The sequence below is a fragment of the Scyliorhinus canicula genome, chromosome 2 (assembly GCF_902713615.1).
Source record: "Scyliorhinus canicula chromosome 2, sScyCan1.1, whole genome shotgun sequence".
In the NCBI taxonomy this organism is placed as follows: domain Eukaryota; kingdom Metazoa; phylum Chordata; class Chondrichthyes; order Carcharhiniformes; family Scyliorhinidae; genus Scyliorhinus; species Scyliorhinus canicula.
Genome location: NC_052147.1, coordinates 104435523 through 104450554, shown reverse-complemented (window position 1 = coordinate 104450554; position 15032 = coordinate 104435523). Strand labels below are relative to the sequence as shown.

The 15032-nt window shown below is 46.1% G+C and overlaps 1 protein-coding gene across 3 annotated transcripts in view; it reads left to right on the top strand.

The window, feature by feature from the left end:
- rgs6 (regulator of G protein signaling 6) overlaps window positions 1-11706 on the top strand; it is an 823132-nt gene extending 811426 nt beyond the window's left edge. For 2 of the 3 annotated variants that reach the window (XM_038784322.1, XM_038784316.1), the window contains exons 18-19: window positions 6839-6901; window positions 9273-11706. In XM_038784322.1, coding sequence (XP_038640250.1) covers window positions 6839-6901; window positions 9273-9323 — 114 coding nt within the window. In that variant the 3' untranslated portion in view covers window positions 9324-11706. The remainder of the gene's footprint in view (window positions 1-6838; window positions 6902-9272) is intronic. The other variant, XM_038784332.1, reaches the window with a different exon arrangement.
- Window positions 11707-15032: the final 3326 nt, after the last annotated feature.

Here is a 15032-nt window from a genome sequence, read left to right as displayed (position 1 = left end):
GAGTTATGTGCTCAAATGACTGCTATCCAAAGAATCTACTAAGTTCAGACTTCCATTACTTGGTCTGCATTGCACACTCCAGGATTCACAATGCTAGGGCCCAAAAATCAGAAAGGGGTGGGGGGGGCAACTGTTGATTTAAATAGGCAACTGCCTCCTCAATTACGCATGTGTAAACCTAGGTCCCACTCCAGCTCATTCCTGTGAAAATGGAAACACCGCATTCAGGGCGCATAATCACATTTATTACTAACAATCCCAAAGGGTGCCTTAGCTCTCCGAAGGTCCCTCTCCTGGGATCCTGTCCAAAGGGTTACATTACCTCTCCAGGAAATTCAGCCATTCATAGAACATAGAACACACAATGCAGAAGGAGGCCATTCGGCCCATCTAGTTTGCACCAATCCACTTAAGCCCTCACTCCCACCCTATCCACATAACCCAATAACCCCTCCTAACCTTTTTGGATGCTAAGGGCAATTTATCATGGCCAATCCACCTAACCTGCACGCCTTTGGACTGTGGGAGGAAACCGGAGCTTCCGGAGGAAACCCACGCAGACACAGGGAGAACGTGCAGACTCCACACAGACAGTGACCCAGCAGGGAATTGAACCTGGGACCCTGCCGCTGTGAAGCCACAGTGCTAGCCACATGTGCTACCGTGCTGCCCAAATTCCCAGGATTTTAACCATAATAATAATAACCTTTTATTGTCACAAGTATGGAGTAACTGTGAAAAGCCCGAGTCGCCACATTCCGGCGCCTGCTCGGGTAAGTTGGTACGGGAATTGAACCCGCGCTGCTGGCCTTATTCTGCATCACAAACCAGCTGTCTAGCCCACTGAGCTAAACCAGCCCTTAATGGACAGCGTCCCCACATGGTGAAAATCTGGGCCTCTGTGTCGAGATTGAAACTCAGCAGGTATTGAGAAATCTTAATATTGAGAAAAGCAAAGTATTGAGAATGCTGGAATAAAAACAGAAAACGCTGGAAATACTCAGCAGATCTGACAGCGCCTGTGGAGAGAGAGACAGAGTTAGTGCTACATGACTCTTTTTCAGAACAGAGGAAGAGTCCTGTTCAACTAAAAATATTGGCCAGGATTTTCCCAGCCCATCCTGCCAGCAGGATCTTCTGGGTGCCCTGAAGGCGATGCCCCGTGGAGGGTTCCCCCAGCGGCTCAGCCAGCGAACAACACAAATAGCCACTGGCTTTGTCAGGACTGGTAGAATGGTGGAGTTATCGCCCACTGTGGGTGGGTATTCGAAATGGCAGGCAGTGTAGCTGTATGGGGGCCTGATAGTAACAAAATTCACTCCTGATCCAAACTCAAAACCAAACTCAAAATTGGACTGAACTGGCATGAGGATCAATCAGATTAACTTGGATTAATGAGCTAGAATCTCATTCAAAGCTGAGATTTTTCTTATTGCACAAGTAATGGCAACTGGTGGACTTTTTAAAAAGGATGGCATGGTGGCACAGTGGTTAGCACTGCTACCTCACAGAACCAGGGACCTGGGTTCAATTCCGGCCTTGGGTGACTGTCTGGAGTTACCACATTCTCCCTGTGTCTGCGAGGGTTTCCTCCGGGTGCTCCAGATTCCTCCCACAGCCCAATAATGTGCAGGTTAGGTAGATTGGCCATGCTAAATTGCCCCTTAGTGCCCAAAGGTTAGGTGGGGTTACGGGAATAGGGTGGGAAATTGAGTCCAGGAAGCCAGCTCTTTCAGAGGGTTAGTGCAGGCTCGATGGGCCAAATATCCTCCTTCTGCACTGTAGAGATTCCATATAGCTCCGGTTCATTTCCCAGTGAAAATGAATGGGGTTCTGCTAAGGTTGTTGTTCTCAGCCAGGCTTGGCTTCAACACCCATAGGCTAAGAGGGAGAAAATGACCCAAAGTGCCCACTCCTCTGTTCTGTTGACCAGCAGCTTATGCTAGAGTTGTGTGTGTATGTAATACAACCAACAAGTGCTGCAAACACTCAGCAAGCCAGGCAACTTTGGTGGAGAGACACAGAGTTATTTCAGTCTGTGACCTTTCGTTAGAACTGAGAAAAGGTAGGGAATGATGTGTCGGGTATGCTGGGTCTGCGAGGACTGCGTTTACTGCAGCAGTGAGAGAGACAGGCTTCCAACACTTGAAGAAATGCAACTCGATTTTATTGAACTCTTAGCTATCATACATACTTTCACTGTGGGTTGACACTATGCTGAGTTGACTGGAGACCTGAGACTAACCTGACCAGACTCTCTTACTACCACATGGTGTATGTTCTAGTTGTTGCTCACGGGCTTTGACTGTCTCAGAGCTGGTTCCCAAGAGAGCGGGAAAACTAGTGCCCTCTGGCTTTAATAGTGGTCGTGTCCTGTCTGGTGATTGGCTGCTGTGTTCTGTGTGTTCATTGGTCATCCTGTGTGTCAATCACTGCCTGTCTGTGCACCATCATATACTTGTGTGTATATTATGACATCTCCCCCCCTTTTTTTCTACTTTAAAAAAAATGTGTATAGGTCAATAAATAGTGAGTGTGTGTGAGCCTGATTATATACAAAGTATGTGAACGTATTTACATGGGAAGGTGTTTAGTGCAGATAGAGGTCAGACAACAAATTCTGAAGAAACAATATGTACAGAAGTGTAAACGGATCACAATGTAATGCAACATTCAGTCTATAAATTCAGTCTCTGTGGCGGGTGACGAATTCTGGTTGACCGAACGAGCATTTGGCTCTGTTGAGTCAGAGGCCATGCTCATGGATCCTATGGAACACTCGTTTGAGGCGATCGATGTGCTCCTGAAGAGTTGTGGACCAGACAATGATGTCATCGATGTACACCCGCACCCCCTCGATGCCCTCCATCATTTGCTCCATTATTCGGTGGAACACCTGCGAGGCGGAGATGATGCCAAAGTGAATCCGGTTGGAACAGTAAAGACCAAACGGGGTGTTAAATGTGCACAGCTTTCAACTGGACACATCCAGCTGTATTTGCCAAAACCCCTTGGAGGCATCCAGCTTCGTGAAAAACTTGGCATGAGCCATTTCGCTGGTGAGCTCTTCTCGTTTAGGTATAGGGTAGTATTCCCTCATGATGTTACGGTTCAAATCTTTAGGGTCGATACAAATGCAAAGTTCCCCTCAGTTTTTTGACACAAACCATGGAGCTAACCCAGTCCGTGGGTTCCGTGACCTTTGAAATGACGCCCTGGTCCTGGAGGTCTTGCAGCTGCTGCTTGAGGCGGTCCTTAAGGGGCGCCCGCACCCGACGCAGTGCATGAACCATAGGTGTGGCATTCAGCTTCAGTTGTAGCTTGTATCGGTAAGGGAGTGTGCCCATACCTTCGAAGACGCTGTGGTATTGTGCTATGATGTCATCTAATTTGGTTTGGAAGTTGAAATCTGGCGAGGCCGTTGCCTCAGGGGGCAACATGGTGTGAACCTGCTGCACAAGATTCAAGATTTTGCAGGCCTGAGCACCGAGCAAGGAAGCTCTGTTGGATCCTACAATTTCAAAACTCAGGGTTGCTTTTGAAGAACGATGGGATACCGCAAGCTGGCATGAGCCACTGGCAGCAATGGCATTGCCATTGTAGTCGAGAAGCTGGCAGGCCAGTGGAAGAATGCTTGGCTTGACCCGGATGGTATCCAGGTAAGACTTTGAAATGAGGTTCGCTGAAGCGCCGGTGTCCAGCCTGAAGCGTATGCGAGCCTTGTTGACCGTAAGGGTGCACACCATTCGTCATCCGGATCAATGTTCACCACTGGGAGTTGTTTCACCTTTTTGGCTGAAAGCATCATATGCTTGGTGATGATGCCCACCCGGAATGGGGATGTGAGATCCTCGGTGTTGGGATCTGGAACCATGTCGGAGTCGGAGTCTGCAACGGGTTGCTGTACTGACCTGTGGCTGCGCTGTGGCTGGGATCACTGTGTGTTGGGCAGTTGAGCAGATCTGCACAGGGCTGCGTAGTGGCCAAGCTTGTCACACTGGAGACAGCATCGAGATTTCGTGGGACATTGTCTCTTTAAATGGGCAGAGCCACAGTTCTTGCACGTCATGGCGCCGACGTCAGGACGCTCCATGCGCCACCGCGCATGCGCGGTGCGGTCGAACGATGTGCGCACCTGCGCAGTTCGGTCGTCGGCCTCGCCGTCCCCTTGGTCGTTGCGTGCATGCGCAGGAGTCCGGGAAAAGCACGCGAAATGGCCGCCCCCATCCAGACTCGGGCCCTGGAGCTGTTTTACGGCCTGCACCCGCTCTGCATCATGGGGGCCTTGCCGCACCGTCTCTGCCGCCTTGATGTGGCAGTACCGGTTAGTAGCGTGCTCATGTAGGACGCAGGTCTCGATGGCAATGGTAAGAGTGAGCTGCTTAACTTTAAGGAGCTGCTGGTGAAGGGGATCGAAGTGGACCCCGAAAATGATCTGGTCGTGGATCATGGAGTCGGAAGTGGAGCCGTAGTTGCAAGACTGCGCGAGGATACGGAGATGGGTTAAGAAGGACTGAAAAGGTTCATCCTTACCCTGAAGCCTCTGCTGGAACACATAGCGTTCAAAGCTCTCGTTGACTTCGATGTCACAGTGGCTGTCGAACTTCAGCAGGACTGTTTTAAACTTTGTCTTGTCCTCGCCTTCAGCAAAGGTGAGGGAGTTAAAGATGTGGATAGTCTGGTCCCTGGCTGTAGAGAGGAAGAGAGCGATCTTCCTGGCATCCGATGCGGCTTCGAGGTCGGTGGCTTGAAGATACAGTTGGAACTTCTACTTGAAAATCTTCCAGTTGGCACCGAGGTTGCCGGCAATGCGGAGCTGCGGGGGAGGGCGGACGCTGTCCATGTTACCGGATGGCTGATCTCTGGTCAAGGCAGATTATCTCAAGGTAGGTCCGTCAAACTCGAGCATGACTCACTGGTACCATGATGTGTTGGGTAAGCTGGGTCTGCGAGGACTGCGTTTACTGCAGCAGTGAGAGAGACAGGCTTCCAACACTTGAAGAAGTGCAACTCGATTTTATTGAACTCTTAACTATCATACATACTTTAACTGTGGGTTGACACTATGCTGAGTTGACTGGAGACCTGAGGCTAACCTGACCAGACTATCTTACTACCACATAGTGGATGTTCTAGTTGTTGCTCACGGGCTCTGACTGTCTCAGAGGCCTGATCCCAAGAGAGCGGGAAAACTAGTGCCCTCTGGCTTTATACTGGTTGTGTCCTGTCTGGTGATTGGCTGCTGTGTTCTGTGTGTTCATTGGTCGTCCTGTGTCAATCACTGCCTGTCTGCACTCCATCATATACTTGTGTGTATATTATGACAGGGACGAGCAAGTAAAAGAGGGGAGATGGGAGGGAGGACAAAAGGGAAGGTCTGTGATAGGGTGGAAAGCAGGGGGAATTGAATGAGAAAAAGTTAGAGGATACAAAAGCTGAAGGGAGTGGGAAATAGCTAAAATAGAGAAACAACACATGTAAGGTGTGAATGGCTGAACTTACGAATGGAAAGTGAAGGAATAAAGAAAAAATGAGTCAGCAAGAAAATGCGAAAGAAAATGAGGGGCAGGTTCTGATCTAAACTTGTCGAACCCAGTGTTGAGTCCAGAAGACTGTAAAGTGCCAAGTTGGAAGATGGGATACTGTTCCTTGAGCTTGCATTAAGCTTCACTGGAAGACTATAGCAGGGCTTCTTCCATGTGAAAGAACAATTTACTTGTACTTAATTCAATTTAGCATACTTTACTCACTGCTCATGTTGTGATTCTCTCCTCTACATGAGGGAGATAAATCGCAGACAGAGTCACCACATTTTGCAACACCTCCGTTCAGTTCACAAGCATGACCCCGGTCTTCCTGTCGTTTGTCAATTCAGATCTTCACCTTGCTCCCACTCTGATCTTTCTGTCCTCGGTCTGCAATGCTCATTGTGCCATTGTTTCAAGGATGTTCATCGCAAGCTCGAAACACAGTGCTTCCTCCCTCAATTGGGCACTCTGCAGCCTTCTCGACTCCCGCCCACTCACTAGTGCAATTCTACCTTTCCTCAGTTCTCATGAAGTGATGCACTGGGAAGAGAATGGAGGCTGGGAACATGACTAGGTATGGGGAAGGAATTAATGAGGAAAATGGTTGAGAAAAAAATTCATGGACCGCAGGACTACGGTGAAGCCAGACAAAGTCTTCCTGCTTCCACAAGTGAAGAAAATATTTTGCAGGTTACTGGCCTCCACTGGTTAAGTTGCATGTAACCCTGGTTTCCCAGAATGCCTGACACTAGCTGCTTTCAGGGTACCCAATCTTGCAGTGGGCCTCAAACTGATGTTAGGCTCTTTGTTTGCATATGCTCAGGAATGAACACCTGCATTTACGAGATCTCTGCACATCAATACAACAGGCGGTTTACTGGCAACTCATAATGAGTGGGTGTTTATTCGAGCCTTAGGCACCCATGTCGCACCCAGAAAATGGGTGTAGAGCTGTTGGAGTCAATTTTTGCCAAACAAATTGAATTCTCCGCCTCCCCAGCTGCTTGTTCCTCAGCCGGATGCCATCGGTGGCAGTGGGATTCTTCGTTCTCACTGCCGCCCAATTAGATTTCCCAAAGTAGCCACCCCTGCCTGCAGGAAACCCGCAGGCGGAGAATTCACCCCAACATTTCGTTTTGGGTAAGGAGTAAAAATCTGATCCTCTTCCTGACCCGCGTCTGACCACTTCCGGCTTTAAATCAGACCAGAATGTAGATGTGTAGCGAACCGTAGGAGGTGGTTTAGAAATTTAAATATGATAATAAGGTTGAGAGCTTTATTGTCATTTAATTTTTCATCTTTAACTCTAGTCAGCTGGGTTTCCCAGGCATCGGGGAACCCGGCCCCTTCATCGAGGCGAGGACTCAGTTGAGGTAAGTGACTTTGTGCCTCACTCCTGGTAGAGTACCTTATGGGGAGGCGGTGGCATAGTGATATTGTCACTGGACTAGTAAACCAGAGATCCTGAGTAATGCTCTGGGGGTCCAGGTTCAAATCCTGCCACTGCAGATGGTGAAATTTGAATTCAATAAATATCTGGAATTAAATATCTAATGATGATCACAAAACCATTGTCGATTGTTGTAAAAACCTATCTGATTCACTAATGTCCTTTGGGGAAGGAAATCTGCTGTCCTTACCTAGTTTGGCCTACATGTGACTCCAGCAATGTGGTAGACTCTTAACTGCCCCCTCAAGGGCAATTAAGGATGGGAAATAAATAAGGTACAGCCAGTGATGCCTGAATGAATAAAGAAAAAAACCTTCCTGAGAAGACTTCACGACTAGGTTCTCCCTTACTGACCATCCCTCCTCCCCAAGATCTCCCACTCCCTTCTCCAGCTACCAAACCTCCGATCTCCTCCCAACCATGGGATCCACCTCCTTTCCCCTACCGCCAGGCCTCTGATTAACCCCCCACCCGCAAATTAAGTCCCCAGCCCATCCCCACCACTACCAGATCTCCAAACCTCCCTCCTAGACCCCCCAACTCCCCTCAGGCCACCCATTTCCCAACCATGCCACAGGTCCTGGACTTCCTGTTGTAAAGCTGCCATTTGGCACCCACTGGGACCCCAGGATCTGCTGCCCACTCAATTGGTCCTGTTTGGATGCCCCCCACCCCCAACAAAATCAATTCCCCATCCCACAGTAACCCTCTTTTGAGATCACACAGACTGACACCCCCCCCCCCCCCCCCCCCCCCCCCCCACCACCACCCCACCACCACATCGTCCGGGCGGCCGTCACTATCTGACTGGAAGATAATTCCCGAGATACCCGCTACCTTCTGACCCATGCACCCCTGCGAATTAGTTGAATAAAAATTGAGGCTGTATTTTCAGGCCCCGGTGTTCTATGATCGTGCCCACCAGTGGGAAAGCTGGCCCTTATGACACTGGACATATTCATTGCACAGTAAGGCTTGAGTTTCTGTTTTTAAATCTATCCATGGAGAAAAAGTGAGCGACACTTTCATGATTATATGTTCATCTCACAGGTTTATCCACTTTGATTGAATTTTGTGTATTGGTACCAATAACATTGGAATACTAGTTAAGTCAGTGTGCATTAATATTGTGGGGCAGAAGTTACACTCTCCCACTGACCAATTTGTAGGCGGGGAGTGGCTGTAAAATTCTTCAGATCTTTTTCCCACTGGGCTCCCACCTGTCACGACCTCTGTGCTATTGTACACTGGCACAGGCAAAACCGAGGCCAGTCTGCCCACCCTTGCCCCAATTCAGGTCCTAAAGTGACCGATTGTTGATCACTGGAGGACCATTTCCTACCCAGCCTGTATTTGCAGGCGGGAGGTGTTCAGGGGCAGGAGGGAAGCCAAAATCCTGTTCAGGCCTCCATTAGTTGCCTCCTTTTAACATCGGGCGCACCCTGGTCTTGCTTCTGCAGGTGCTCCTTCCCATCCCCACCCCTCTACGCCTACCACCACCAGAACTCAACTCCCCCACTCTGCCCCGCCCCACCTCTAGTCCCCCATGATCCCAGGACTTAGGCTCTGGGGCTGCTTGTAGTCCAAATCCAGTCCACTGCAGCTCCTGATTGGATTGACTGCAGGGCAGGCAGCATTGGCAGGGATGTGTTCACCGTTGACCCCTTGGACAGCAGGAAGGGAGCCTAGCCATCCTAAAAATCCTGGCCGTGGGATATCCAACCCCTCCGTTTATGTCCAGTATTTCCAATAGTGACTGGTTGGAAGCTCAAGGCTCATTCCTGTTCACATCTTTGTCCACATTGCTGTAATCTAGATTGAAATCCCCATGTGTGTGAATGTGCTGCTGTCTCATTAACTGAAGAGCAATGTGCTCTGCTGGAGTCCTGGCCAACATTCCTCCCTCAAGCAATATGATGCAGCCCACCCTTCATATCATTTGTTGCTTGTGCGATGCTGTGGTGCATGAAGTGGATGACTTACGCAATGTGACAGCATTTCAAAAGTAATTTATGGTGTGAAAAGCAGAGAGATGGGGTAAGTTTTGACAGAAATGCAATCCTTGCTTATTTCAGAGTTAAAACAAACTTCCTCAAGGCAATTCAAGATTCAATGATTGTGATTATAGTGCTGAAAACCTTTGAAATGAAGATGGTATGAAAATCGCTTGTGCCCACGTTGAGTACCTATGGCAACGCTGATGATATAAATGGTCAATAGGCGCATCCATTGGTAATAAATTACTCTTAGTATTTTTTGTTAAATGAATTCAAATTTGATTTTATGTTTTCCAGGGTAAGTCACTGACTGCTAAACGTCTTACTGGTCTCATGCAGTCCTCCTGACATTCACTAAGAGCTGCCTGCTGCAAAAAGAGAAGGGGCTTGTACCTGCACTCCTGGGAGTCACCATCTGAGGGAGCCACTGTGAAGGGTCGTACTGTACAATTAGACAAAAAGATCACCTTTGAACATTTTAACCTTTCCTCTGTGCAGAATGAATTTGAGTTACCGCAAATGTTGAAAAATCACAATATTTTCAAGAACAACGGAGGCATGGCGATCAGAAATTGAATTGCTGGCTGTCAGTGAAACGATAAAATAGTTTCTGATCATCTGAATCGAGGGATGCGGGGCTAGTGAAGCACTCATAAATTCATGGGTTCTCTCTATACCCAGTCGCTGTTAAATCAAGCAATACATGTTAGCAAGAGATTTACGAATTGCATGCTGGCCTATTTGTTTCGGTCATTTCCTTTATTGCTTCTCCTTCACAGCTGACAGTATCTCCAGCAGATACATTGCTGACTGCTTCACGTTTCAACCCCACTGTCTATCACAGATGTTGTTTCTTCCTCAGCCTTTAAGCATCTCATGGAAATGGAGTAGTTGGGAATTAACGCACCTTCTGTTGGCCAAAAGGGAGCGGCACTGACGGTAGTTGGGAGCTAAAAGGATCTTTTGTTCAACGTTGGCTGACTGTGAAGCAAGCTCTGAATGGGTGAGGGCAGGGGTGGGGAGAGAAGGCACGCAAAACCATTGCATGAATCAGCCCTCAGCCTCAGGATTAAATCATAGGAGCCATTTAAACATTGCATTGCAGGCACCAACTAGCCAGATTGTAGCCCTACCTCACATTGATACACCTTTTTGTTATAGTTACCCAGTATTATATTATAGACTACATAATTGCATTGCTACATCTTAGTGCTCTGATAATTATAAGTTGATGCTCCTTATTATATTTTCTAGATGTTTTCTAATTACAACAAAGATAGAATCCAGTATCTTGCCTGCCATCAGTATTAAGTCAAATGGCCTCTCGTTCTCTGGATTTGTTCTCTCTTTTTAAATATAGGAATCATATTAGCAGTCTGCCAGTCCTTTGGCACTATACTGTTTTCTAATGAATCTATTTCTTCCCCTAAATTCTTTTAATATGTGTGGATGCCTCCATCTAGATCTAGAGTTTTAACCTCTCAATTTTTAGCAATTATCTCCCCCCTTGCTTTCTTCAATACCTTTGTATCAGCGACAGAGTCACCATTCAATGTTTTGATCATTTCCCTGTCCTTATCTGTGAGTATACCTTTGTGGCTCTATCCCTAAACTGTATTTATCTTTGATTGTTTATGTCCCTGTCAAATGCTTTACTATTTATTTTTATGTTCCTTGATAATTTAACTTTTTAGTTCTCCTTTATGTTCTCTATTGGTTTATCTTATCAATTTATTTCCTTACGTCTTCATATTCCAATATGCCTTCCCTCCTTTATTGTCTATGAACTGGGAGTGCATCTTATTCTTCAGTTTCAATGTTACGCTGGTTTCTTTATTCATCCATGGCATTTCTTCATCAGACAGTTTGTCCTTGTTTCTCAGTGGAATATGTTACTCCTCAAAATTATTGATCATTTAAAATATTTCTCACTGCTGCTCTCTCTATTTGTTCATTTTCTTCCCCCAGTTTTTCCCAGCTCTTTGGAAGGGGACCTTTTCTACCCTGCGTTTAATATTTTACTTCAGGATTTGCCTTCGAGATTGGCATTAATTGGGAAGACAGAAGCCATCTTGGAAAAAATAAACAGCCAGTCTAGTATTATAGACTTCTCCCAATAAATAATAAACTGAGGGCCCAGATAGATGCTCAAGCGTTCAGTACATGACCTGGGCCAATACTCCAGCGCAGCAGTAAGGGTGAGCTTCATTGTTGTTAGTGCCCTTAATCTATTCTCATTAGTTCAAAACTAGCTTTTTTCCAATCTATTATTTTGGTCTTTGATTTACTTAGGTCTTTCTCAATCTTTATTTTAAACCCTACAATGCTATGATCACTATTGCCTAGGTGTGCCATTATGTTCACTGTTTTATATGCTCTGCTTCACTACTCATTATTAGGCTAATCAATGATTCCTCTCTTGATTGGCTTCTCACATACTGGGTAAAAAAGGAGTCCTGTACACACTGTAAAAACCTTCCTTACCTCTTGTTGCCAGTGAATGGTTTTAATTAAACAATGAATTAAATCAAATAAATTATGCTTTTATGTGATCGGAGAAGATTCACTGTTTTGATGCGTCAATCACCAAACTCAAAGGCAACAAAGGTAAAAATTTGTTTTTGGACCTGCAGTCACTACCAGTAGTTTGCTATAGTCAACAGGACTTCTGGCAAACACACTTAAGGTGATGCCAGCTCTTTGAAAGGGGACTTTTTGCACCCTGGGTTTGATATTTTACTTCAGGATTTGCCTTAGAGATTGGCAATAATTGGGAAGGTAGAAGCCATCTAGAAAAAAAAATAAACCGCGGTTCTAGCATTGTACACTTCTCCCAGTAAATAATAAACTGAGAGCCCACATATATGCCCAAGCTTTCAGCACATGGCCTGGGCTAATACTCAAGTCCGGCAGTAAGGGAGAGCTGCTTTGTTGTTAGTGCCCTTTTGGATTGAAACTGAAGCATCATCGCCAAATTTGAAGGAGAGAGTGAGTGCTCCTCACATCTGGCCCAACATTGGTCAAGCAGACCATACCACCAAAGTGATCATTACTGCATTTCCAGAAGTATTGGCTTTAGAAAAGAAATAATGCTACAAGACATCAATGCTGCTTTTTAAAGTTAGAAGCACATGCAGCATCTCCTAAAACAAGAGGAAACTAACTGCTTTAAGTCTCACTGACAGACCAGGACGTAAGTTGTGTCACTGGCTGTGTTCTTGAAAATTATATCGCAGAAAAATCTCCACATGTGGGTATAAGTAGAAAAACATGTAAAGACATATTATAAATTGAAGCATGTACATATTTACAACAAAACTGGACAAACAAATTGCATTCTTTGCTTCATCTTGCTTGTTGTGTCATTTAACGGGGGCAGGAGGCAGAGTTGTACAGTTCAATGCAGAATTAGCAATTCCAATTAAAATGATGTTAACAGTCTGACCTATGGTCACTGTCGCAGTTAAGTATGTTATAGAAGTAATCTGTAATTAGATTTTTTAGCACATTTTGTATCTATAGCACTCATTTTGCATTATAGCCACGAGAAGGACGCATGGGAGATGGTGTCATGTAGGGAACCCATCTCGATATACTGAAGCATGCCCTTTAAACTTGGCAACGAACCACAGGCATCATTGCAGCTAAAGGCAGGAACATTTCCATCACCAAAATATTTTTCACCAAATTTACACCAACTAAATTCTCATCGAAGAAAAGGGAAATGTTTTTAGTGGAGATATCTTTAGAAGATTTCAGGATCAGTAGCAATATTAATTATGAATGTACAAAGTGTTGTATATTTGGTCAAAAGTGGTAAGCTACATTGAGACAGATCCCCGAGATAACCATGTTCTTTGAAAAGGAATTAGACAATTTAATAGCAGAGAGTAACTCCAGGGAAGGCCCGATTAAACATGCTTTAGCAAAGGTGAGTCGGTGCTCCCATCAGTAGCTAATTTTATCCTCATGAAGCAATGTTCAACTCACGGAATCAAATGTCCCAATCGGTTCCCTACCCTCTGATAACTTGGCACAGGCTGCACACTTAGGAACATCGCTTACATGTCAAATTCTGGCTCATAATACTCATGTGAATTGCTTTGGGTTCTTTCTTTTTTCCATGTGAAAGGTGCTCTACAAATGCAATCCTTTGCTGTTGGAGTAACAGTCAAGGTGGTTTTGAGGATCTGTGGAGCCAGTGGCCACAGTGTGTCCGGGGGGGGGGGGGGGGGGGGGGGGGGGGGGGGGGGGGCGGTGAAACGATCAATAAGTGATATAGTGGCAAAGTACATTTGAACGCCATGGACAAGGCCAAGGAAGGGACCCTCAATCCCCACAGCCCCTTCACTCCAGTGAATTTCAGGCTGTTATAGAGACATGGAGATCAGGGTTTCCTACCAGATAGCAAGGTGCTAGGCTGCTATTGTTTACCCACCTTAGGCTCAGAATTACATTAGGTGAGGTCTTAAAGATGCTTAGCTTCCTGATGCCTCAGGGACCCAAAAGGGACTGAGAGAAAAATGGGATGATTTTATATAAAAGGATAAAATGATTGCAACTGCTAAACAGTGAGGTTGAGAAATATAACTCAACTCTAAAACCCATCCTGCAACGAGTTAAAATTGAGCCCAGCAGGTTTGAAGGCCATAGCTTCTTGTATTTTAAGACACTTTTCCTCTTGAGAAAGGAGAGTTGGACTCTTCACCAAAAGGCTGTGTCACTTGAAATTTTGAAGACTGGCATTGTTAGGTTTTTGTTAGGGTCATTGGAGCAAAGGCTATGACTCTGACCCTACGACGGCTAAATACAGTTGAGATCAGCTGTGGTAGAATAGGTGCATAAGGCCTGTACATGTCCCAATGAATGAAATCAGGAGGACCCTCAGAAGTGTGTCATGGTTTCCATAATAAACAAACCCAGAAAATAAAATAACTATCAGAAGGCATGGATGCCTTGTTCTAAGAGGGAACACCAGTCATGCTAATGGTGAGCATCTTATCCCTGAGGACAGACAAAAGTCCAACTGCGCCTTGCATTGAAGCCACGCTCTGTCTCTATTCCTGTATTTGGAAATACCGCAAGGCAATGTAGCATTTGTTCATGACATTTACCTCCCCAGTGGGCTTGTTACTCCATTTGAAAGCACAAAATTGCTAGCACAAAACTATGCATGTAAAATATGTACAGTAGTTCTTACCATTTTCTGGAAAAACAGTTTACTGCCAGATGGAAAAGCTGTAAAGGTTTGGCACTTCAAAGCTTTCTGATTGCCTGGCAATTTAGTGGAATGCACCAAAACCTGAGCAATTGCTGTATCACTCTGTGATGTTTTTATAAATAAACATGACTCAAAATGGCAAGATATGACGTGATTCACTCTTTGCTATTCTTGTCAAACCTATTGGAACAAGATGGGTCCCTCTGCAAATTTGGCTGAAGCTCCAGTTAGCTCAGGAGAGGAGCCAATGATCCTCCAGTCTGACCCATCAGCACCTAGATTACAGCCTCTCCCCATGTTGGCTGAATGGGTAAGTGTAGCACCCAGCATTGAACAGAGGCAGAGTGGCCCCAGGATTGACTCTACTGACTGAGTTCCTGTCAGCCCCGATAGTCATGGGGTCACCAAAATTGGCCATTGGCAACTCGAGCTAAGGAGAGTTACCTGATCACACTCCAGTGGAAGGAGGAAGAGTGTGAGAGGGTCAAAGAGGCAGCATTGAATTTGGCTGAGATGGTCCTTACAGTGAAACCTTGGGTGGGATTTACCAACCACCCCGCCACTTGTTATTCGGCAGCAGAGGCGGCCGCCAGCGGGATCTACCCACGCCGCAGTTGTCAATGGGATTTCCCAGTGACAGCACCTCTCGTCGCAGAGAAACCCGTGCACCAGCGCGGGACCGGAATTTCCCAGCTGGTAAATTCCACCCCTCAGCTCAAGTGTGTAGAATAGTCATGAGGTCTGCTAACCCCATTAGAATCATCGCCCTGCAAGAGTCACCACCTTCACGTGAAGGGGCTTTTGAAAGAACCTTTCAGCTTTTGCAGTACAGAAAT